Source organism: Antechinus flavipes, chromosome 3 (genome assembly GCF_016432865.1).
Source record: "Antechinus flavipes isolate AdamAnt ecotype Samford, QLD, Australia chromosome 3, AdamAnt_v2, whole genome shotgun sequence".
NCBI classification, from domain to species: domain Eukaryota; kingdom Metazoa; phylum Chordata; class Mammalia; order Dasyuromorphia; family Dasyuridae; genus Antechinus; species Antechinus flavipes.
This window is the reverse complement of record NC_067400.1, coordinates 588,508,781-588,533,100: the sequence shown is the minus strand read 5'-3', so window position 1 is coordinate 588,533,100 and position 24,320 is coordinate 588,508,781. Positions and strand designations below refer to the sequence as shown.

At 41.5% G+C, this 24,320-nt stretch overlaps 1 protein-coding gene and 1 long non-coding RNA gene across 2 annotated transcripts in view; one reads left to right on the top strand and one right to left on the bottom strand.

The window, feature by feature from the left end:
• Window positions 1–24,320, bottom strand: part of LOC127555806 (uncharacterized) — a 583,775-nt gene that overhangs the window by 174,504 nt on the left and 384,951 nt on the right. The window lies entirely within an intron of this gene.
• On the top strand, window positions 192–23,809 carry LOC127555800 (protein-arginine deiminase type-4-like). The gene is made up of 17 exons (XM_051988408.1): window positions 192–556; window positions 1,364–1,544; window positions 3,322–3,394; window positions 6,948–7,048; window positions 8,412–8,523; window positions 11,302–11,421; window positions 12,867–13,045; window positions 13,455–13,558; window positions 13,921–14,037; window positions 14,410–14,521; window positions 16,197–16,301; window positions 17,333–17,481; window positions 19,527–19,671; window positions 20,268–20,391; window positions 20,690–20,760; window positions 21,543–21,698; window positions 23,250–23,809. Exons 1-17 carry the CDS (start codon window positions 402–404, stop codon window positions 23,481–23,483), a joined length of 2,238 nt encoding a protein of 745 aa, XP_051844368.1. The 5' UTR covers window positions 192–401; the 3' UTR covers window positions 23,484–23,809.

Here is a 24,320-nt window from a genome sequence, read left to right as displayed (position 1 = left end):
TGGGAATATGAGGTTGTAAGAGAGCCCCATCCATCGCCTCTTGTGAGAATAAGACACCTAAGAATTTTAAATCCTAAGAGCCACAGAGGAAGCAAAGCTGCCACAACAGCATTTCTGTAATCAAGTGTTCAAATCTACCACAATTTGAGAAAAGAGGAAGTAACATTTATATATATTCTCACCTGTCTTCAATCTCCTATTTCTTGACCATGGTTTACCTTCAATTACTTGAGACTCAAGAAGATGGAGGACACCTGGGGAGATGATTGACAATTCCTTTAACTAGGGGTGAGAGGGGCTGGGGGCAAGGCTGTCGACTGGCGTCTGTAGCGGGAAGCCTTGTTTCTTGGCCGCTAACGATTGCAGAAGGTCTGAAAGGGTTTTCTTGAAGGCGAGGAGACATGGCTACCTGGCATGGGGGCGCGGACACCTGGCAAGCCCCAAGCGAGGAGCCTACAACCCAACAAATCCCAATGAAGACTTTCTCCGTGTGTTTGGAGCGTGTCACTAAGGCAGTGTGCATAACTGGCTGCTCGATATTGATTGATGTCATGGGGTAAGAGAAAGGGAGCTTCCCTGGATTGGGAGCCCGTGTGTTATGTTACTGTCGGGTGACCCTAAAACGTGTTTGCTCTGAGGCTGTTTAGGTGGCGGGGGGAGGAGGGGTCATGGAAAGAACTCCGAGCTACCTGTGGGATCTGTTCTAGTGTGAGTTTTAGTTTCCTCTCTCGTGAAACGAAGGAGCTTCTTTTGGCTCTGACATTCGGAACCTCTCCAGAGCCTTGGAGACATAGGCTATGTTGGGCCCTGAGGTTCCTGATGATGAAGTGACCTTCCCGGAGCTGTTTGAGGCAATAGGACATGGGAGAATGGGCAATGGATTTGGAATGAGAGTCAAATCTACCCGTAAACCTTTGAGGGAGGACCAAGGCAACCCCAGGGGGGAACCCAACGAGGAAACTCTCAAAGCTTCTACTATAGCCTAATTTCCTTTGGGAGGCAGTTCCTGTTCTGGGCTCAGGTCAGGATGGACATGGAGAACTTGGACCTGAGAGATGCTTTGAAAACGGAACTCGGCCTTCTCTATTACCAATGAGGGAACAAAAAACACAGATGGAAGTGATTTCTCAGTTATCTGTCATGCTAGCTGCAGAGCCTGTTGACACTAGAACCCAAATCTCTCAGCTCCAAGCCCACAGTTCTCTCCCTGCCCCCCCAGCACACTGTACTCATAAGCCTCCTGTTTTGGGGGGTTGGGGTTTTTTGTTTTCTTTTTTTGCTGCCCAAAGGCTTGGGGGAATGGTAGAGAATACAAATGTGACTGCCTGCTTAACTGGGTCTCGTTCATCATTTCTGATACCAGGCGGGCCCCTGAAGGGTATAAGACCTTTGAAGCGTCGGCTTCCTCAGGGCTCCTTTTTAATGTGGAAGGAACAAAATTTAACTTTGGCTTCGCTGGACACCCCAGCAGATGGTACCTGCAGCCTTCATGCATGCTCAAACTACAGGCAGTAGTACCCAGCTGTAAGATGTTCTCAGAATGGGTGAGTTTATGATAAGCTGCTCAAGTCATGGGGAATATTAACTCCTACAAGTCCACCTTCTAAGAGATACAATGTCCAGGTCAAGAGAAAAGGGTAGGCCCTGGATTCTGCCCTGGTCAGCCCAGAGCTGGAACTTTGTCGTTTCTCTCCTTTTCTCCCCTTCCCTCTCTCCTTTTCTCCCCTTCCCTCTCTCCTTTTTTTTTTTTTTTTTTGCTGAGGCAATTGAGGTTAAGTGACTTGCCCAGGGTCACACAGCTAAGATATATTAAGTGTCCGAGTTCAGATTTGAACTCGGGTCCTCCTGACTTCAGGGCTGGTACTCCATCCACTGTACCGTCTAGCTGCCCCCTGTCTGTACAAATCAAGGAATAATTTTCATAGAAATAATTGGAGTGGAGCTGATGAGACCATGTAGAGACTATTGAGAAACACTGACCTAAAGTTGGAAGTGTGCCAAGCTTTAGAGATTATAGAACCTTTTGAAATCATCTACTATAATCTCCTAATTTTTCAAAGAGGGAAAACTGAAGCCTAAGAAGGAGAGGAAATTTAACCAGGATCATCCAATTAGTAGGTAACAAACCTTGGAATTAAAAAAAAAATTAAAATCCATTATATGCAGTTTCAGTTCTTTCCAGACTGAATATGCTGAGATAGTGGATAGAGCAATGGATCTGGAATTGGGAAGAATCGAGTTCAAATCCGACTTCAGACTATACTAACTGTGTGACTCTGGACAAACCATTTCACCTGTTTGCCTCAGTTTCCCCAACTGTAAAATTGGGATTGTAGTAACAACCCCAGGATTGTTGTGAGAATCAAATGCGATAACTCTTACTGTGTGTTAGGCACTTCATAAACATTTATGTAAATGTTAGGTATGTCACTGTCTACCCCCCATAATCCTGTTCAATTCAAGCATTTATTGAAACACCTTCCAGGTGTACTTTACTAGTCCTAGTAAATCCCCAGTGCCCCGCTAAATAAACATCACTTCTCTGGGAGCTTATGATCTATTCGGGTGGCAGAAGCTACAACAGGTATACATAATCTGAAGGAGACATTTGGGGTGGGAAGAGACCCATGATTTCATTAACATAGAAAGTGCTCCCTGAAGAAATCCTCCTAACATGTGTATTTCTTGGACTTTGCTAAAGGGAGAATTTGTTCTGCTTGACTATGCAGATTTGTTAGAACTGTGCTTTTTCTTTCCTCCTCGGTGAAGGAGTGAAGAAATATTTTATTATTATTAATCTTTAAAAATCCCTCTATCATTGCGAGCTCTAGCATTTGCTTTCTAACTTCTAGAATTGCTTGAAGTACTGAGAGGTCAAATAAACTTTCCGTTTGTCACAGATTTAAATCCTATTGGGGAGTTTTAGCAATCTGCCCTCCTCGAGCTGGCTCTTTTTCCAATGTACCGAGTTAATTCTCAAAATGGGGAGAATAAATACAACATGGTATAAGGGAAAGGGATAGGACTCTGGAAAGACCCGGAGGTCCTGATATAGGTGAGGAAGGAAAAGTAAGAATTCTGGGGGGACAGAAATCCATCTGAGAATGGAGAACATCCTCTTCAAGGGCACGGAGATGAGCAATGGAATGTTTTCCCCCTGGAAACATCAACTAGGCCAGTTTTTTCTGAAACATAGGGTATATGCAGGGGAATGATAAACCTAGAAAGATTATATGGAGCCAGATGGTTTTAGTAGCTCCGTTGTGATGAATCTGGAAACTGTAGACCCTCCCCATCTCTGAAATTCTGGTGTCTTTACAGATTAGAGTCACCTACTTTAAATATGGGGAGGAACGTTCCAGCCTTGTGGCTATGATGATAATCACCTGTATCTGTGAGTAACAAGCTTAAAAGGGGTAAAAGAGAAAGGGAAATAAGAAATTTATTGCAAGCACAGGCTTGGCTTAGGCAGCCAGAAGGAAGGGAGGGCAGGGGAAGGATTAGCTGTAAAAAGCTTTGGGTCCAAATTGGGAAGGTCACCATTGGTTAGTGCCCTTTTTGAAGGGTGTCAGAAGGAATAACTATATTCCAGGCCCTTGCTAAGCCCTGGGCCAAAAGGAATAGCCTCTGTATTCAAGGATCTTGTGTTCTAATGGAGAACGACAACACATAAAAGGAAGCTACAAAGTAGGGACTGGGGATGAGGATCCTTGCATAAGGACATAGGGTTGTAACCCAGAAAAATGAGAGGCAGAGCCCAGAGCAGAAGGCAAATTGACTGGCCTGGGCCTCTGCCCAAAAATGGAAGCATCCCCACCAATGAAAGGGGTGAGGAAAGCCCAAGGGTTAGCTCCAGAGAGTGACTGGCTTGAGGAATTTTATTGAAGCCCAGCTGGAGAACAAAGGTTGACCAGCCTGAGCCCATCTCAAATGGGAGGAATTCTCCATTAGAGAAGGGACTGGCAAGGTGGATGATGATTCCCAATGGCTCCTGTGGCATTGAGGGAGTAGATAAAGTTTTGAGTGGTCAGGTCATCCTACCTTTCCTCAGATGACAACTCCTTCAAAGATATTGGCTTCCCTTAGGCTATTCTGCCTCATAAAGCCAGAGAGTATAAGGGAAAAGGTTACCAGGCTGGTCTTTTTTTTTTTCTGGAAAGACCTAGGGAGTTTTAGTGAACAGCAAGTTCAATAGGGATTCAACTGTATGATGGATTAGCCAAGAAAGCTAAAATAGTTTTTGGCTCAAGAGAAGCATGGGAAGATAAATAGGGGGGAAATATATAATATTATTTAAAGGTTAAACTGTTTATATCCCTAGATGAGAAAATATCTAACTCTTGAACTGATCTGTCACTGGGGCAGACAGAGGGGGACATCATATGGACTGTGCTTGTGAATGGACTCTCTGATGTGATGACATCAAAGACAGATATTAAGGGGCAAGAAAAGGTCTACACTGGAAAAAAGAGAAAAGGGGAGGTATAATGGGAAAATTACCTCATGTGAAGAGGTACAAAAGACCTATTACAACTGAGGGAAAGAAGGGAGGGGGATGAGCATTGTCTGAAGTTTTATCTCATCAGTTTGGGCTCTAAGAGGGAAAACTTATTCATTCAATTGGGTATAGAAATTCTTCTAACGCTATAAAGAAGTAGGAAAAGAAAAAGAAAGGAAAGGGGAAAAGGTAAAAAAGAAAGGGGGAAAGGGTTGATAGAAGATAAGAATGGGTGGGGGCAAGTAAAAAAAACACAACCGAGGACAGGGTGGGGAAAAAAACAAATATATAAAAGGGCAGAAATAGGATGAAGGAAAATACAGAACCATTAATCATAACTGAATGTGAATGGGAAGAACTCTCCATAAAAACAGAAGAAAATAGAGTGGAGATGTTGCAGGAAAACAAGGAACTGGTAACCACTAGCCTATTCTCTCAGTAAGTAATATAGGATGAGACCAACTCATCTACTAAGAAATAGAATATTTGTGGGAGGGTTGAGAGAAGAGAAGTTTTGGAACAATCTCTGTACAATATGAATCGAGTAAGAAGAAGAAAAAAGATTGCCTTATCATAAGGAGGACTTGGTTGAGATTGTTATTGGGTCATTTTCAGTTGTGTCCAACTTTTCATGACCCCACTGGAGGAGAGGGGTTTCTTGGCAAAGATACTGCAATTGTTTGCTATTTCTTTCTCCAGCTCATTTTACAGATGAGGAAACTGAGGCACACAGAATGAAGTGACTTGCCCAGTGTCAGAGTTAATAAAGGAAGTTAGAGTTGAACTTGGAGTGATGAATCTTTCTTACTCCAGGCACAGTACTCTATCCATTGAACCATCTAGCTGTCCCTTAGCTGAGATTAGATAATGTAAATTGGGACTGGGTTATGATTCTTTAACTCTGTTCCTCGTAGGAACAGGGACAGAGGAGGCTGAATGTAGTGGTACAGAGTCAGGCTTGGTAGGATGAAGGAACAAGGTATTTGAGAGTGGTAGACAATGTAAAGTCGAACTGAAAGATCAAAACTGGTTTTGAATGATGGTAGAGCAAAGATGGTGGCCAAGGAGACAAGTGATGGGACGTGAAGGTTGGAGAGGGAAACGGGTCATACTGAGGATGAAGAATAAATATAAGAGAAAGTAGATACAGATAAGAAAATCATGGTCTGAAAGAAGTTCAAAATTCTTGATTGTGGAAATAGAACACTTGTGAATGTTTAACTCAAGGGTGTGACCATCTGCTGAGTGTGGGTAAGGTGAAAGTGGTTGGTGCAAGTGATTGGATTTAAGGCTGAACCATGAAGCCTGGAGACCACCAACATGATTCATCCTGCTTGCCTCAGTTTCCTCATCTGTAAAATGAATTGGAGAAACCCTTCTCCCTGAGTGGGAAGGGAATACCACCTATTTGTGATAAGGCAATCTTTTTTTTTTCTTCAGCCTTACTTGATTCATATTGTACATAGCAATTATTTCAAAACTTCTCTTCTCTCAACCCTCCCACATGTACTCTTTATCTCTCAGCAAATGAGTTGTTCTCATCCTATACTGGGAAAATAGACTATTGGCTACAGTTCTTTCTTTTCTTTACCTGGGATAGAGGGTTCAATTAATAACATGGAAGCTTTATTAATTTTTATTTTTAATAAAGCTTTTTATTTTCAAAATATGCATAGATAATTTTCAACATTCAATCTTGGCAAAACCTTGTTTCAAATTTTTTTCCCTTCCTTCCTTCCCCCATCCCTAGATAGCAAGTAATCCAACATGTTAAACATATGAAATTCTTCTATACATATTTAACATGTAAGCTTTAGATTAGACAAGAAAATCTGAAGGAATTTTGCATTATATACTAGATCGGATGAGGTAAGAATTATAAAACACTTTGCAAACCTAAGGAGTTCTAGAACTATGAAGTATTTTTAAAATGACATTATAGTGTCCTTGAATTTTTAATCAGAAGGCCCACATTTGAATGCTATTTCTTCTTACTGTGGGAACTTTTACTTGTCTCATCTCCAGTTTTCATATCTATAAAATAAAAGGATTGGGCTAGAAGGGACCACAGAATTCCTCTAATTTATCTTCCTATACAAAGGCAAATTTCCATTGGGTACATACAAAAATTTTTCCAAATTATTTGCACTACCCCAAAATAGAAAGGACAGTCTCAAGAATTCTGTGTCACTTTAGGTCTTCAAGTAAGAATGTTGAGAGGATTCTTGTTCAAAGGCTCTTGCCACTCCATGACTTACAGGCTAAAGAGACTCCCATATGGAGCCTTTGGGAAAAGTAAACCTTTGGACATTCCTTAGCCTTATCAGAAGAAGGGCAGGTTGGAAAGTCTGCTTTTCTGGCTCTGAGAGCTCACTGGGAAAGTGTTCTTGGACCCATAATAGTCCTGGACTGCTAGTCACCCTTCACTGTCCTTTGCTTCCTTTTCCAGCTCTTTCTCTGTCAGGGGTAAAACGCAGAAGCGTAAACAACAACGATGACAACAAAAACAAGAAAAAAGAAATAGAAGAGAAGAGAAAAAATCTGCTTAAGGTATAGGGGCTGGGGCTCTTAATTCAAGTACAAATATACTCTGAAGGGAAAATCCCAAGATTAAAGCTTCTGAATCTTTTGTATGTCCTGTATCTCCTCAGCAGTTTGGTGAGGCTATGAATCCCTCTCAAAGTAATGTTTTTAACTACATGGAATATTTGGAAATTATATCAAAATCTGGTTCTCAAAAATAACTTTTTGAAAAAGTCAAACTCGGGGCCTTCCAAATTTAGAGCCATATTGATGGAATTCATGGTCAGCATGAAAAATGGGTAGAGTATTGGACTTTGGAGCCAGAAAGGTCCATGCTTCCATTCTGCCATTGATAATTACTGTGTGTATAACTCTGATCAGCTCCTTTAACTCTCAAAGCTCCTATTTCCCAAACCATTAAAAAATGAGGCTCATAATGTCTCTAGTCACCCATCTTGTAGAATTGATTGTAGGCTCAGATGAAAGAGTGAATGAAAATCGATACATGGTGTCTCAAGTCCCAATAGATTGAGATGCTCTATATTTGTTCAAAAGGAGTGTTCTTGGGAGAAGAAAAAGTCAGTGGGAAGGGCACACAGTGTAGGGAAGAAACTGGTTAGATCAATTACTAACATATCACTAGGTACCAGGCATTGTAGCCCTTCCTTCCCTGGGAGACAAATGCTATTATCCCTATTTTAAAGATGAGAAACTGAGGCAAACAGGTAAAATGACTTGTCTAGCATCACACTATTAGTAGGATTCTGAGGTTGGATTTGAAATCCAGGTCCCATAATTCTATATGTTTACAATCAAACAAGTATGAAACGGGCTTTGCTAATATTGAAAAAAACAAATGTACGTCAGTCATTTTATGACTTTGAGGAAGTTGTATCCAGGATCTGAATAAAAGGAAGGCAAATAATATTTGAATATTAAATTTTTAATTATTGAGAGTAATTGAGGACTGATTTTTTTGATTTCTATATTCTATATATTGAAAATTCTACTTTTGAGTTACCAGCTAGATTTTTCTAAATTCTGAATTAAAAATAAGGCGAATTTCAGGCAGCAGTGCAGTATGCTCGATGAGTTGTAAACACTTGCCTTCAAATCCAGCCTCTGACATTTCCAACTGCGTGAGCCTGGGAAGTCACTTCACTTCTGTCCCTCTGTAAAATGAAGATAATGGTCCCTATCTCCCAGGGTAATTGTGAGACTCAAACAAGCTTCAAATGTGTTTGGTTACAAGACAATTTTTTAAATGCCTGTTAATACCTTCCCCTCTCCCAATATATAGTCTGTCTGTCCAGGTAGATTTTTTTTAAAGGAAGATTCATTTCTTGAATCTGGAGTGAGCTGGATCTCTGGAGTCTGTTTGTCATTTCAGAAATACGCTCAAAACCCCTGGGAGGGGCCCATCATGCTTGTGAACTGTGGATGTAAGAGTGAATACCCACCTGAATCAGATAATCAGGAAGAAGAAATTCTTTATGAAGACGGTAAGTCAATGCATCTGCCATTCAGGGAAGCCCAACAAGGGGCAGCAAAGTGAATTTATTCTTATTTTTATTTTATATTTCCATTATCAAGAATTTATATTTAGTTTGGAGATGCTTCTGTTTCTAGAGTTACTCCAGGTCTAATCAAATATCAACAGTGCATTAGTTATTGTGCTAGGGATTAAAAAGTCAAAAAAACGAAAATCCTGCCCACAAGGAGCTTTAAGCCTAGGGAAATGAACAATGCATCCTCAAATAAGAAACCTCACAGAATGGATTCCTTTGTACATTTGAAAGGAGAAAAATGAAGTAAAAGACTGTTACCACTGAAGTAAATCCCAAGTGCAATGGAGAAGTCAAATAAGTAATTTAGAGCAGGGGTGGGGCCATATAAGGCCCATGAAATTATTTGGTCTAACCTGTCAAGGCAACAGACAATAATGAGCTGAAATCTAGGCACAAGAACCTGTCACTGAGTTCTATAAATTGGCAAATGTGTATGGCCCCTGAATGATATAATATCTAAATGGCCCTTGGCAGGAAAAAAAAGCCTCTGATTCAGAGGCAGCTTGGTACACAGTAGATGGGACCCTGATCCTGGAGATGGAAAGAACAGAGGTCAAATTCTATTTGGACACTTACTAGCTCTGTGACCCCTGGGCAAATAAACCTTTCTGCCTTCATTTCCTCATCTGTATAAAAAGGATAACAATATCACTTGCTTCCCACAGTTGTTATGAGTATCAAATAAGAAAAAATTTATAAATTTCTTGGCAAGTCTTAAAGTTTTATATAAATGCCCACTACTTAAGAAAAGAAAAATCTACCATCACAACAATTAATAGGTTTGTCAGTGATGTTTTCAGCCTAGAGATAAAAATGCATTCTTTACCCAACTTTGAAGCTTATAAAATGTCAGGGGCTCCTGAGCTATATGAAAGAATCTACTAACAATCTAAATAGTCTATGTACCTTACCCATAGCCCCTTTTCTCTAATTTCCTTTTCACAGTATACACACACACACACACACACACACACACACACACACACACACACACACAGAGGTTGGACACAGATTGGAAGCCGCTATAATTAACCAAACTTTAGATAAAGTAATATTAGTGCTAATAGAAGTATAAACAAACTTTGAATAACATAAGTTTAAATTTAATGTAAGCTCTCTAGCCAGGTGAGAGATGCAAGAAAGAACAACGGCTAACTTTATAGTATCTTTACAGGTGAAATTCTCCACCAACATCCCTTCTCCTCTGCCAGATTACCTTGTGCTCCTAGCAAGTACCTCAAAGAGCAGACTTATATATAAGGATGGAGCTAGTTTTAAAAAAAAAAAAAAAAAAAAACTCTCCCCCTTTTTGTTTTCAGTGGGTCAAAGACTGAGCAGGCGTGGAAAGTTTGTGTTGTACATTATGAATCTCCTTACTATCTTTTTCTCTCAAAGCTCCCCTTCTTCCAAGCTTTCTTACTCTATTTCAAGGATACTTCTAGTTACCGAGAGTCACAATTTCAGCGACGCCACAAATTCTTCATTTCTTTTCTTCCATGTACATGGGTTGACTGCCAAATCTTGTCCTTTCTTTAACTTCACTATTTTGCATCTGTTGTCTTCTTTTACTTGGCTGCCACTTTAGTTTAGACCCTTATTACTAGTTAAGTGGCAAATTTCTCAAGTCCCTCTTCTCTAATTCATCCTCTACACAACCCACCAAAGTCATTTTTCTAACACACAAAACTGATTCCATCACTGCCCTAACTTATTAAACTCCTAGAGTTCCTTGAGTGTCATGATCAAATATTATTTCACCTTACTAATGTAAATGTTAACTTTTGTATAAATTTATATCACCTATTTTAATATTGCATAATATACAGAACATGTTTTGTAATTTGAAAATATGCATATATTGGATATGTGAACAATTTTTTTTCAATGACAAAAGTGTGATCAAAAGCCTCATTAGATGGGCTCTAGACTATAGCAAGTAAAAGAGATTGTGAAAGGCTGGAAGAATCGAACAAAATTTGCATGCTCTCCTAGACTGAGTTACTGAAGTTTCTTGGGCAGGGATGAGGGATGAATCTGGGATTCTCTTTCTTTTTGTATATTGTGAGTGTATATTGTATATAGGATCTATAGATCCTATCACAGGTGTGGAGCTGGAAGTTCCCTTTAGAATCCCACCCATCTTACAGATTCGGAAATAGAGACCTGGACAAATAGAAATAATTTGCTTAAGGGAGCATAGATAGTAAATTAGAGACAAAACTCCATTGTCCCATATGACATCCCCATGCACGAGGGTAAGGGCCATGCTCTCAAAGCTGACAATTCCGATGGCTCTGAAGGTGGGCTTGTGTTACAGAAGGAGCCCTCTGGAAGTAGAGGCAGTGAATCTTGTGGGGGAGGGAGAAGAGTCCCTTCCCAAGGTTAAAGTTGGGGATCTATGAGCCTTCCTAATAATTAAGGCCATCTAACAATGGATTGCCACATGGAATAGCCAGATGCCACAGTGGATAGCACATTGGCCCTGGATTCAGGAGAATCTGGCTTCAGATGCTTAACACTAGCTGTGTGATCCTGGGCACATCACTTATCCCTGATTGTCTCACTCTCTGAGGGGAAAAAAAATAATAATGTACTGCAGCTACTTTTGAAAGAATGAGTTCCCTGTATTACATAGTATTCAAGTAGATGCTTAAGACCGCAGAGGGACATATTCGGATCTTCAGGAACTAAATATTTCTCTTCTTTCCCAAGATGTTCGTGGACTGGCAAAAGTGATTCTGGATATAAATACCCCATGTCATTTTTTTGTGGCTCATCAATTAGTTATCAGTTGCTCTCATCCAGACAAAGTGAGACTCTTTGGACCTGAAGGTGAATATCCTTTTTGTCTTTGGGACCCAACATGGAGCATTAGGGGGAGAAAAAGAGAGAGGGAAAAGACCCGGCTCCCAAGGGAGGCTCGGCCACTCACTACTGGGGAGTGACTTCCTCTGGCTCAGTCTATCTAAAAAATGGGGGTAGGGTAGAAGACCTCCAAAGTAGTTCCAACTGGGAATTGAAGACCCTATAATTTAGGGAGATGGGAGTAAGAGGCCTGTATATGTGCTGATAAATAAGAACTAGTTGTGGTTCTGGCAAATAGTTCCTCCAAGAAACCCTAAGCTTTATCCAAAAGATAAGAGAGAAGCGATTATAACTGGTAATTCTCTACCTGCAGATTTGTTTCCCCACAAACAGGAGGAGGGCGAGGGACAATATCACAAAGGACAGGCTAAAAGAAGCTTCCTCATGCTGTCAGAAGGGTAGAAGGCAGGTTCCTAGGAGAAACCTACCATGGGTGACATTGGAGGAAGAGTTAAATCGGGGGGATTTACAGGAGGATTTAAGACCATTTTTGTAAGGCATGAGGAGACAGAAGGCAAGAGTAGCGCAGAAGTTATTATTAAATAAAATAAATTTTTAAAAAAAGAGTAGTGCAGAGGAGAAGTTTGGGATCTAGATTTCACAATTCAAATTTGGTCTCTGCTGCTAGCTGTCTCTGAGCTGAGGCAAGGTTTTTGTAGACCACAGGTTATGAAATTCTGATAGAATTTAACTTCTTTATTTAATAGATGGAAATGAAATGCCTTGCCTAAATCCCAAAGTGGCAGAATCGATTGGAGTCGGCTGCCTCGACTCCTTCCAATCATGTTACTTACTAGTCATTCTTTAGGCTTCCTTAAAAAAAAAAAAAATCTCATCCAAAAGCAGTCATGTTACCTTTTCTTGCCACCCCCTACCTATAATTGTCCCTGCCTGAGAAACGACCCTAAATTCAACTCTTGGAATTCCGGGAAGGGAAGAAGAGAGAAAGGGAAGGAAGAAGTTGACATTTCTTCTCCCAAACTCAGAATTTCTTTTTGCTGACTGAGTTTCTTATAAAGCTGAGGCTTTTCTAGCTTGGTCTTCAAGGACTAGTCCCCACCCCCACCCCCCGCAAAAAAAAGTTATTGTTGTTTTTATTGGGTTCTTTAAAACAATGATTGAGCTATGATAGCATTGGGTTAAAAACAGAACAGCTCAAAAAAAAAAAAAAAAAACCCAAAGTGAATGAACTTTGATCACCATTGTAATTTGCCCCAAGCTGAACTTCTGTTCTTTGGGTCTCTCCCTACAACCACTAGCCCAAATTGCTCAGTCCATTAAACCAGAGAGGGCCAGGGAGAGTTGAGTATACCAAGAACTGTCCAACCAAGCATACCAATTTGTTAGTATACTCAGTATACAAGTATACTTGGAACTGCTCTGCTAATCAGCCTCTTTTTTCTTTCTCCCAGGATCCCCCATACATACTGGTTACAAGATGGTACTGGGGCCAAATAGACCTAGCCATACCGTCGGTCAAGTGAGACACAAAGAAAAACGGACATTTTATGTGGAAGCACTTACCTTCCCAAATGCTGACTTCTCTGGGATGATTTCTTTCACAGTCACCCTTTTGAATGTTTACCATGAGGTATATTTAGAAACAGGTTCTGGGCTTAGTGATGGAGGCTGGTAAAGTCTAGAGGGCAAGATAGAAAGACAACTCTATGAAGGTTTGGGGAGGGTGTTGGTAGGATTGAAGAAGTCTTACAAGATGCAAAAAAAATTTAAAAAATAAAATAAAATAAAAAGACCTTGGGAGCAATGAGAAGGAGAGAAACTCGGGAAGAATGGATTGATTCCAGCCTCCAGTGAATGTGAATGATGGCCAAGTTGTAAAGGACCTTGGCAATTACTCCTAGTTCAGCCCCTTCGCCGTATAGATAAGGGAACAGAGCTTTAGAAAGGGGATCTGGGTCACCCAGCTAGGAATCTAGATTCTCTAGAACCCTAAAAGGTAACCGCTTTCTACTTCATTCGTCCTTTCCTGCCTCCCCTAGAATGGACCCGAGTATCCGATTCACAACGTAGGAGAGGCTTTCCGTGTGGCTCCTTGGATGATGGTTTCTAACATTCAACCACCCAAGGAGATCTTCGTGACCGGGTAAGAAGGGACTTCAAGAGGTCCACCCATGCTCTCTCCGAAATTATTTCGTATTTACTGTGTGGGGAGGTCCGTCTCTCTGTGTATAAATACATGTACATGTATTTATATATGTACACATGTACATGAGGATATATATCGGTGTAGATAGAAATACATACATATGACCAGATGTCTATGTACACATATACATGGATATTTGTATATGTAAGTACAAGGAGTGCATGCTGTTCCCCCACCTTTGGTAAAATGTGAGCTTCTTGAGAATCGGGACTGTTTCTCATCTCTAAAGCCCTAGTAACTGCCACTCTCTGGCACTCGTGAGCCTAAATTTCGAGCTGTTTTGCTGCTTCTTCTTCTAGCAAACTGAAGAAATGGCCCTTGCATCCGTGGAGATTCTGGAGGGACACCGAAAATCTAGTGCGTGTCAAGTGGTTGACGGGGTCAGCGGAGCCGAGACATCACAGAAGCAGAAATAGGTCTGTTCTAGGGTTTGGAGTCTTCTCTGGGCTTGTCTTCCCGAGTTTAAATCCAGCCTCAGACACTTACTAGCTGTGTGATCTTGGCCAGATCACTTTGCCTTGTTTGCCTCAATTTCCTCATCCATAAAATGAGATGGAGAAGGAAATGGCCAATCACTCCAGAACCTTTACTGAGGAAACTCTGGGGAGGAAAAAGTGGAGAAGGGGAAGGGAATTTTTTTTTTTTTTTGGTTTTTGTTTTTTCTTGAAAAAGAACCCTTTTTCAGGTTACAAAAGTAATAGGAGCCCTTCCCCCTGCCCCCTCCCCCCCAAAATCCCTCCTTATGATTTGGGTAGGATTACATCCTGTGGTTCTTTGCTTTCTTCCAGACTTATACCTGAATCAACTTTCTTAAATGCCCTCAGACACTTTGCCCATGAAGCTAATTGTGACCTGAATTTTTGTCCCGACGACAGGACTCGTCTAGAGACGTGGATTGGGGTAACATTAATGGGTTGAAAAGCCTAGATCTGAGCTCTCCTCCATGTCCTGATGGGCCTGCCCTCTTAGTTAGGAGGGACAAGAGACAGGGATGGGGAAGATATATGCTGGCAGGGCTACTCCCTGCATGATGGGTTATATGGGTGGGGCAAGATGGACTTGGTTCCTGGCTAAGGTCCATGGGGGATGTGATATTTGTATGTATGTATCTAAAGTTCAAATAATAGAGTATATGTAAAGTCATAGGAATTCTGCTTATCATGACAGATTTTCTTCTAATAGTCCCTTAAGGTATTTGTATGTACATCTAAAAGTTTGGGGGGAAAAAATGAACTTTAGGGAAGTCAAATATTTTTCCCCTTTATAAAGCAACTAGTATAGCAGTGAAAAGAACATTAAATCATGACTCATGAAGACTTGAGTACAAATCCAGCCTTTAATATTTACTAGTTGTGTGATCCTGGGCAAGACACTTCACCTCTGCTTGCCTCAGTTTTCTCAAGCTATAAAATGGGTATAATAGCGGTGACTTATCAAGGTGATTGTAAAGATTAAATGATATACTGTAACCTATTTAACATGTAAAGGACTGCTTGCCATCTGAGGGAGGGAGGGGAAAAATCGGAACAGAAGGGAGTGCAAGGGATAATGCTGTTTAAAAAAAAAAAATTACCCTAGCATGGGTTAAAAATAAAAAAAAATAAAATAAAAAATAAAAAATTTTAAAAAGGGATTAAATGAGGTGGTATTTGTAGTTTTAAAAAACAAACACTCAGCATAGTGTCTGGCAGTTAGTAGGTATGTAAATGCTCTGTCCTCCCCTTTCCCATTTATATGAAAGAAGCAAATGGCATCCTTGAAATTTGAATCCTGGTCTCCTAACTCTTGCTCTAGCTTCTTCAATTTGTCATGTATTGTTTTCCAGTTAGGGTCAACTCTTTGTGACCATATTGGGATTCTCTTGGTGGAGATACTAGAATGGTTTTGCCATTTCCTTCTCCAATACCTCAGGAGGTATTGGCTCCCCGCCTTGGAGAGCTCCAAGAAGAAGCTGAATCTTAATGTACCATATATTCTAATGGGGATCTTCTTAATGTGTTTGGGTTGGATCCTTCTGAATCCCCAGCTCTGGGATTTCATAAAGTGTCCAAGGCATGGACTATCTGACACATTTTGCCTTTATCTTTGGGATCAAATATATACTCAAATGTACAAAGAAAACTCAAATATTTCAAACCTAGCTGTCTGGGGTGGGAGGAAACACGGTGATCTCAATACAAATAAGTCAGGTAGGAGGAAGGCTGGTTTAGTGGGAGGACAATTGCTTGAGTGTTTGTTTTTTTTAAACTACAAATACCATCTCATTTAATCCCTTTTTAAATTTTTTTTTTATTTTTAACCCATGCTAGGGTAATTTTTTTTTTTACAGCATTATCCATTGCACTCCCTTCTGTTTCGATTTTTTTTCCCCTCCCTCAGATGGCAAGCAGTCCTTTACATGTTAAATAGGTTACAGTATTTAGTTTAGTTTAGAGGGGCTAAAATTTGGGCAGAGAGCCCAAGAGGCTGATGGGAGACTAGTTTGTGAGGCAGGGGAAGACAGATTGCTCAAGTAACTTCTACCTCTAACTTCTATGTGACATGGGACAGTGGCTTCTGTTTTATTCCTTCCCAGAAAGAGGTGGCGATTGGGTATACCTACAGTCCTCAACAACGTTATCCTGTTGTCCTTGATGTCCCTTGGAATAGGGATTTCAACCTCGCGTTCAAAAATTTTCTGGTATGTGACTCGGTTGAGTGTAGTAAGCTCCAACATTGTTCCTCCAAGCTGATCACGATGAGGTTAAAAACCTTTACTGGTCCACCACTTTCCTGTTTAAAGAACTTTTCCTTTGATTGGCACTTTGAGGTCAACAGTGTTCATTTTTCTCTATTTTATAGATGAGGAAATTTGAGCTCTAGAGTAAGGGGGGGAAATGTGACTGGCACAGTGGTCAGAGGGAGGACACACATGAAGCCAGGTCTTTTGCTTGGTCCACTACATGGTGAGAAGGAAATTGAGGGGAGAACAGTCTCGGATAACTTCAGATTTTTCTTTCAACCAAATACTGCACTGGATATCACATTTTAGGAAAGTCACAGGAAATAGTTGGAAAATGTCCAGAAAAGGTGATCAGAATGGGGAAAGAACTACAGATGTTTAACTTGGAGAATGGAGGAAACGGGTCAGGCAAGAACAAGATAAATACTTGATTTTTCTAAGACTGGCACCTAAAAGAAACTCAAATTGCTCTGTTTGGCCCTAGAGGTCAAAACTAGAAATGATAAGGTCTGTTATAAAGAAAAAAATTTCTACTTGAGATAAGAAAATTTTGATTAACAACGAATTGTTGAAAAGTGGAATGGAATTGCCTTGGGAGGTAGTGAGTTTTCCATCTCTAGAGGTCTTCGAGTAGAGGCCAAATGAACATTTGTCAGATATGTCTGTAGGAGGAGATCCTAGCCACTGAGATTAATCTCAGAATTGGAAGCTTCCTTCTAATTTTGAGTCTGTGTCTATGTCGACTTGAATCTCAATTTTCCCACTGACTAGTTATTTTATTTAGAACAAGTCAACAAATCTCTTTGAGCCTCGGTTTTTTATTTTTCTACAAAGTGAAACTTTGAGATCCCCTTAAAGTTGTGACTGGGCCTAAAGGATTAACCAGATCCTGGCCCACATTGACCAACAGAATCTTAATTTTTGTTCAAACATCTGACACTGACTTTTTTTTTTTTTTTCTCTAACCGGGGGGATGGGACTTCTCCCAGAAAGGGAACTTTGGATACGTGAGACATGAACGGGAAGATGATGATAATCTGGATGTCCCCGGGTTCCTGGAAGTCAGCCCACCAGTCACTGCCCATGGCATCGTTTATCCTTTGGGCAGGATTCTGATTGGCGATGGCAGCTTGCCCAGGTGAGGAGGAAGTTCAAGACTAGCTGGCATAGGGAATGAGAATTTATTCTTAGTCTTGATGGTAGTTGGTCATTTCTATTCAAACGGTTTAAAAACTGTATGCAAAGCATTTTGCTGGGGAACAATCAGCAGGCACCGTGCTAAGTGCTAGGATACAAAAAAAAGAAGCAAAAACAGCATGATAAATATGGAAATCTGGTTAGAAGAATAACACATATTTAACCTATATTGGATTGGTTGCTTTCTTGGGGAGGGAGAAATTTGTAACAGAGTGTTCTGCAAGGATGCATGTTGAAAATTATCTTTGCATATATTTTGAAAATAAAATGGTAATTTAAAAAAAAAAAAAAAAGAAGCAAGACTTCCAGCCTTCAGGAAGTTCACAATTTAATGGGAAGAAAATGAGAAAATAATGGTTGATATGTACCATGAGACAGACTGAAAGGCAACCTAACACACTAACTAGCTCGTGACAAATGTACCAGTGTGTACAAATTTCCCAGTAAGCATTTATGATTTCTAATAAGCTCATCCACTCGGTGTTAAGCTTCTAAAGATATACAAGGTATTCTTTAAGTATAGAAAAGGAAACTACTCCTGGCTTTAAGAAGCTTACAGTTATTCCTTCCACCCCACAAGGTTTGAGGGCCTTCCACCCCACCTCCTGTCCCTGGTAATCTGGAAAATTCCAATATAATTTTTTTTTATCCCTCTCTCTACCAGAGAAGTCTGAATTTTTTCTTTTACAGGCTGTTTACAGTATCTTATTGTAAAATTTACATTGATATTATACAATATTATACATTTTTGTGTTTCTGAATTTCTCACCTTTTTCTATGTCATCTGCTGGCCTTCATGTGGCTTCCATAAAACTCCTAAAAATTTTGCCAACCTACAGTATATCGAAACTGCCATGGGGAAAGTTGTGATACAGAAGGGATACTTGTATATTTCTACTTATCTCAAGAGAGTAGGGAAAAGTCGATTGTTCCCATCTTAAATCAGGTTTTTATAGGATATTGATGTGATAGTAAGAAAGAACATTAACCTTGAAGTCAGAAGACCAGAATTCAAATCCTTCTGTCACTTTCTGTATGCTTTTAGGTAAATCTGTTTATTTCTATAGGATTTAACAGTTCTTTCCTGTTTTTCTATAAAGTAAGGGTTAGGATAGGTCATTGAAATCGCTTCCAATTCTGAATCCTACAACCTGATGGTCTTGGAATCCAGATTCTAGAAGAGAAAAGATCTTGGAGGTCGTCCTAAATATGACTCGCATCCTTACTTTCTCGACTGAGACCCTGAGAAGTAAAGTCAAGGTTCAAACCAGATCTCCTAACTTTTTTAGATACAGCATGATAAGGCTTCCCTTCTGTGTCCAGGATTCTCCCATCCAAATTTAAGAATACACTAATGTTTTAAAATTCAAGTTTCCCTCTGAAATAGGCAGAGGGAGACCCCTCATGGTTTTTATAGAGGTTGAGACCTATAGGTGTGAAATACTGCATATATTATCACTTGGCTTGTGTTTCTTTCTGTAGAATTATTTTCTAGTATTTTTTTTTCTCTTCCTTTCCTTCTCCTTCGCAGAAAGTGAGTTTCAGACATGGGTTCTGATTAGTAGCTCTGAACCCCGAGAGTCACTTAAGCCTTTCAGCATCCCAGAGAATCTTCTAGGATTATAAATGGCAGAAGGTACCAACCTGCATCAGTAGCGGTTTCCTCTGGGTGCCTCTAATGCCCATGAAAGAACAAGTCTGGTCTCTTTTCTCCATATTAAAAGGAACTTTCCCTCTGGGAAAGGGAGAGAAGTAGAATGTTCAGAGGGTAGTGATAAGAACAAAAAATGGATTTTTTTTTCCTTTAAAAAACACAAAATGAAATGTGCCCAATGCTGAATTGTAGTAAGAACTCCGTGGCAGAGTGGACAGAGAAGAATTAGCTGTGAGCCGCCGGGTCCGGGATCCCCATTCTCCTATCCCTGCGCCCCTTCTCCTGGTTACCTCCTATTTTACTTATTTGTGCTTATTTATTATGTTTATTAGGGAAGAAATCCCAGAAGTGAATCTGAGATTACGGAGATTTATCTATGCTCAGAATGTACAAGACCCCCTAGAACTCTTCTCTGAATGGCTGCTGGAGGGCAACGTGAAAGAGTTCCTGACCTTCGTCCCTGCCAGTGATGGAAAGGTAGAGAGCAGGAAAGGTCCCCCCCCAGACCAGGAGTATATGGGAAAGATGGGACCTGACATAAGTTTGAACTATATTAGAAACTAAATGGGCCTGAAATTAACCCCCAGACACAGGAGAAAAGGAGAAACTAGTGACTGTGGTCCAGTGGATCGTGAGCATGGGGAAGTCAGTTTAACATCTCTGAATGATGGACCCAAAGGGTCTTTGGGCCATGGATGTGTGACCCTGAGTAGATTGGTACCCCTTCATTTGGGCCGGTCACCTCAAGCCACCTGCCCTTCTACAGGGGAAAGCTCTGAATGTTAGGATAAATTGGGAATATTCCCTCCCAAGACCTCTTCTTGATCAAGTTGGCCAGCATCCCCAGTGAGGATATATGACGGCTTCTTCCCTGGGATACCCGATCCACAAACTTGAGCTCCTATTGCGTAACAATCCAAGGAACTGTACTAGAAGCTAGTGACCCGCCCCTGCCCCTAGTAAGAGCGGCTGGTGGCTCCCTCCATCCTCTGTCTTCAACAAGATCCTCATCCCCCGGAAAACCTTGACCGTCCGCAAACGGTCTTTCATTGCTCTGCCCTTTGTCTCTCTAGGGCTTCCGGCTACTCCTGGCTAGTCCCAATGCATGCTACGAGCTCTTCAAGAGGGAGCAAAGCCAAGGCTATGGGTTAGCTTCTGTGTTAGACAAAGTGGACAGAAGCCTGCTTTCTTATACAGGTATCCCCCTTTCTCCGACCCCCCTCATCTTGGCCAACTCCAGCTGAACCAACATGAGCTCTTCCAGTACAGAGGGTCACAAGCACAGTGAGATCCCAATGTGCACTGAATGCTATGAGATCAGACAATAAGCATTTATTAAGCACCTATGGTATACCAGGTATTGGGGGACACAGACAGGTAAAATAATCCCTGTTTTATTTATATTCTAGTAGGAGAATACACACACATCCTTAGACACACCCTTCCCTCTCTTAAGACTGTTTATTCTTATCACCTTGTCTTGCCTTCCCTACAGAAAGGGTGAAGATGAGTATCAATGACATCTTGGCTGATAAATCCTTATGGAGGCAGAATGACTACGTACAGGTATTGGGAGGGATGGGAGAAGGACAGGCTGGGGGGCTCCGATCCTGCCTTGCTGTCCATTCCGGGCTAGGGTCCAGAGAGGAGGCTGGGAGAGCCCCACAAACTAAGCTGTAGTCCTTTTACCACAGACTAGAATTTAATCTTCTCTTCCCTCCTGTATATCCTGACCTGGGATAGGAGACTGACTTGGGGCAAGAACTTGAAGATCACAGCTAAAAATGGAGTTGGAAACAGATTCCACAAATGTGAATTGTGTGCTCTAGACCTGGGGTGGGAAGTTTTTTTTTTCTTTAAATAAAGTTATTGCCTTTCAAGTTAAAGGCTAGAAGTTGGGAGAATGGGGTTCAAGTCCTCGGCCTACTGCTGACTTAACATATGATGTGCACATGTCCCATTTCCTTCTGGGAAATGAACAAGTTAATGAAAAGGGAGAACTTCCCCCAATGAAAAGGAAATTAGAGCAATAATTAGGAGTTATTTTGCCCAACTTTATGTCAATAAATTTGACAACCTAAGTGAAATAGAGGAATACCTACAAAATAAATAAGTTAACAAGGTCTTTGATAATGACTCCCATCTAAGTTCTGACATTGAGTCTGCATCATTAAAAAGAAAAAATCCCTACTTCAAATTCTACATTCTTCCAACAATTTTGTTTCAAGTCCGCCTGGATTTAAATCTTGACTTTACCAGTTTGCGGGCTTTACCTCTAAAATGAAGGTTGGTTTAGGTGACAAAGGTCCCCCTCCATGACGCTTTCCTTCCTCTATCCCTATGTCAAGACTTGTATCACTTGGAACCGAAAGGTGCTAAAGGCAGAACTGGGTCTCTCGGAGAAGGACATCATTGATATTCCCCAGCTGTTTCGCCTGGGCTGGGTCAAGGATCCCGCCACCAAACAAGAAGTACTCCGAGCAGGGCACTTCTTCCCAAACATGGTAAGGAATGTGGCAGGGACTAGGTCGTATTTGACATCTAGTTTTTCTATTTTTCCCCCTGAGGCAGTTGGGGGTAAGTGATGTGACCAGAGTCTCACAGCTAGAAAGTGTTAAGTGTCTGACTACAAGGTATAATTCTGGCAACAGATGGGATTTGGGGGTAAATACGAGAAAGGAATCGAAGATAACGGGGAAAGCTTAGAGTAGGATGTGAAGATCTAGGAATCCTCAGCATGGGGGTTATAGAGGAACAACGGGAGTCAAGGGGATCACCAAGCAAGCGATGGAAAGGAAGGCGTGTGGGGAGGGTCTGGGCAAGAGCCTGATCTGAAATGTCCCATAGGCAGCTGGTGAGATGGGACCAGAGCCAGAGGGGAGACTGAGGGCTTGGTATTGGAGCCTAAGCTAGAACCTTGGGGGACACCACTGTTTGAGGCTGGGACGGGAAGACCCAAGAGAGCCCTGCAATGGTGCTTGGGTACTTGTCTCCTGGGAGTAGGTGGCCTTTCAACCCTTGAAGCACTTAAAATTCTCCCAAATATGTGAGTTCAGATTTGACTCCAGCCTCGGCTCCCTGTGCTGAGCCTCCAGCTACCAGCCAAGCCCAAGGAATGGGAATGGTTAACCCGGAGAAGAGTAGAGAATATTCCATCCTTCCTCAAATCAAGAGGCTAAGATTGCCCCCTTTAATAGCTCTGCCCGCCATAGAGAAGGGCCTTCTGGGCCAGAAGAGAAGCAAACTTGGGCTTGATGTAGAGTGCTGGGTTGGGGCTGGGGCAGAAGGGAACCTCTTACCAACTGGCTGTTAAGGGAGAGCGGGCTTCCTTGTAGGGTGGCGAGTCCCCCCCACTGGGGACTGTCGACTTTGTTAGGTAGATACTCTTGTACAGTTTGGATTAGATGGAGAGGGGTGAAGGGGGGGAAAAACATTAAGTGCCCGTTATATGCCAGGTGCTGTGCCAAATGCTTCAAAGATCTCACTTAAGCCTCATAATCCTGGAGGATAAACGCTATTATTCTTATTTCAAAACTGAAGGAACTAAGCCGTAGCCAGGATTATATAACCAATGAGACGTTGAGACCGCACTTGAACTCTGTTCTTTCTGAGCCTGAGCACTTAACGGCAGTGGACAGAGCGCCAGCCTCAGAGTTAGCAGGGCCTGAGTTTTAGATGTGACCCTGGACAAGTCGCCTGACCTTTTTTACCTCAGTTTTCTCCTCTGTAAAAAGGAGTTTGAGAAGAAAATGGCAAACCATTCCGGTAGCTTTGCCAAGAAAACCTCAAATGGGGTTGGACCTAACTGAAAAACGACACTTCCTGACTCCAGGCCCAGTATTCTATCCACTGTACCACTAACTACTTCTAGAATGGAGACTAAGGTCTCCTCCATCTCCAAGTCTGGGTAGCTAGACTAGAGCTTCCTTTTAGAACTTTGATTTTTTTTTTTCCCCCTTAATGTTCTGCTGCATAGACTATCTCCCATTTATAGGGACTTCTTGACTCCAGATGCTGCTGATTTTTTTTTTTCATCTTTCCTTTTCTTGCCATAGTTGAATATGATTGTCCTCGGAACTTGCCTTGGGATCCCTAAGCCTTTCGGGCCCGTAATCAATGGGGTCTGCTGTGTGGAGAAAACAGTCCGGAACCTGCTGGAGCCACTGGGCCTGCACTGTCTGTTCATTGAAGAGTTCTTTGGTCATCAAGAAGATTGGGAGGATGCCTATTATTGGATCAACGTCTCCCGGGTGCCGTTGCCCTCCAAATGGTGGATGCCGATAACATGATGGGTCCTTTCCTGCTCTTTTCTGTTCTCCTCCAGGGTTGGGGATGGGGGTTCTTTTCACCATCTAGTCTTCAGGGTGATCTCCCTCTATGGTGAGGGCCAAGGGCAAAGTCTCTTCTGATGAGGATCTGTAATGTGGGGTCGTCTCTGCCTTGAGGCTCCTTAGATTGTAGCATATTTTGGGCACTTTACCCTTCTGGTTTCCTTGTCCTGACCATTTTATGGCAGTGAGAGCAGTTAAGTAATCCAACCCAGACATGTTTCTTATGGCTCGGACCCTGGCTGAGAATTTGAGCAAATATCCAATAAAATACCTATTTCATCCAAGCAGTAGCTTGTTATTTGTTATTTCTTTATTACCTTACCTGGGGTAGGGTGGGAAAAGAAAATCCTATTTAAAGGTTACGGTCCTCTGAAGAAAATGGCACAGATCTGAAAGAACATGGGGGGAAAATGCTGGACATAGGAGTTGAAAAGTCTGGTTTGAAACGAACCCCTTGAGACAAGGGGCAAGTCTGATCCTCTCACACACGGCCCTATGGTTCAACCCCACAGTCCAGAGCTGGGATGTGTTTTGAGGTTTTTAATCTCTACGCCCAATGGAGAACTACTTGGTTCAGAGAGACATTAAAAAAAAAAGTGCATATGATTTTTCTCTTCCTTAACAGTATCTATTCCATTGGTGTGAGGAGGGAACACCCACAGGGAATGTGAGACCAAAAAATAAACATAATGGAAGTTGCCAAGGCAACTCCTATTGGTAATGCTATGGAGATACCAACGTACTCCGTCATTAAATAACTCCCTGTTGTAAGATTCTGTCATCCAAGGGACAGAG

Excerpts from the sequence above, each read along its gene's own strand:
- LOC127555800 (XM_051988408.1), top strand. The coding sequence starts at position 402 with ATGGCTACCTGGCATGGGGGCGCGGACACCTGGCAAGCCCCAAGCGAG. Across the intron at positions 3,395-6,947 it reads GATGATAATCACCTGTATCT|CTCTTTCTCTGTCAGGGGTA; the intron begins GTGAGTAACAAG and ends TTCCTTTTCCAG. Across the intron at positions 13,046-13,454 it reads TTTTGAATGTTTACCATGAG|AATGGACCCGAGTATCCGAT; the intron begins GTATATTTAGAA and ends TGCCTCCCCTAG.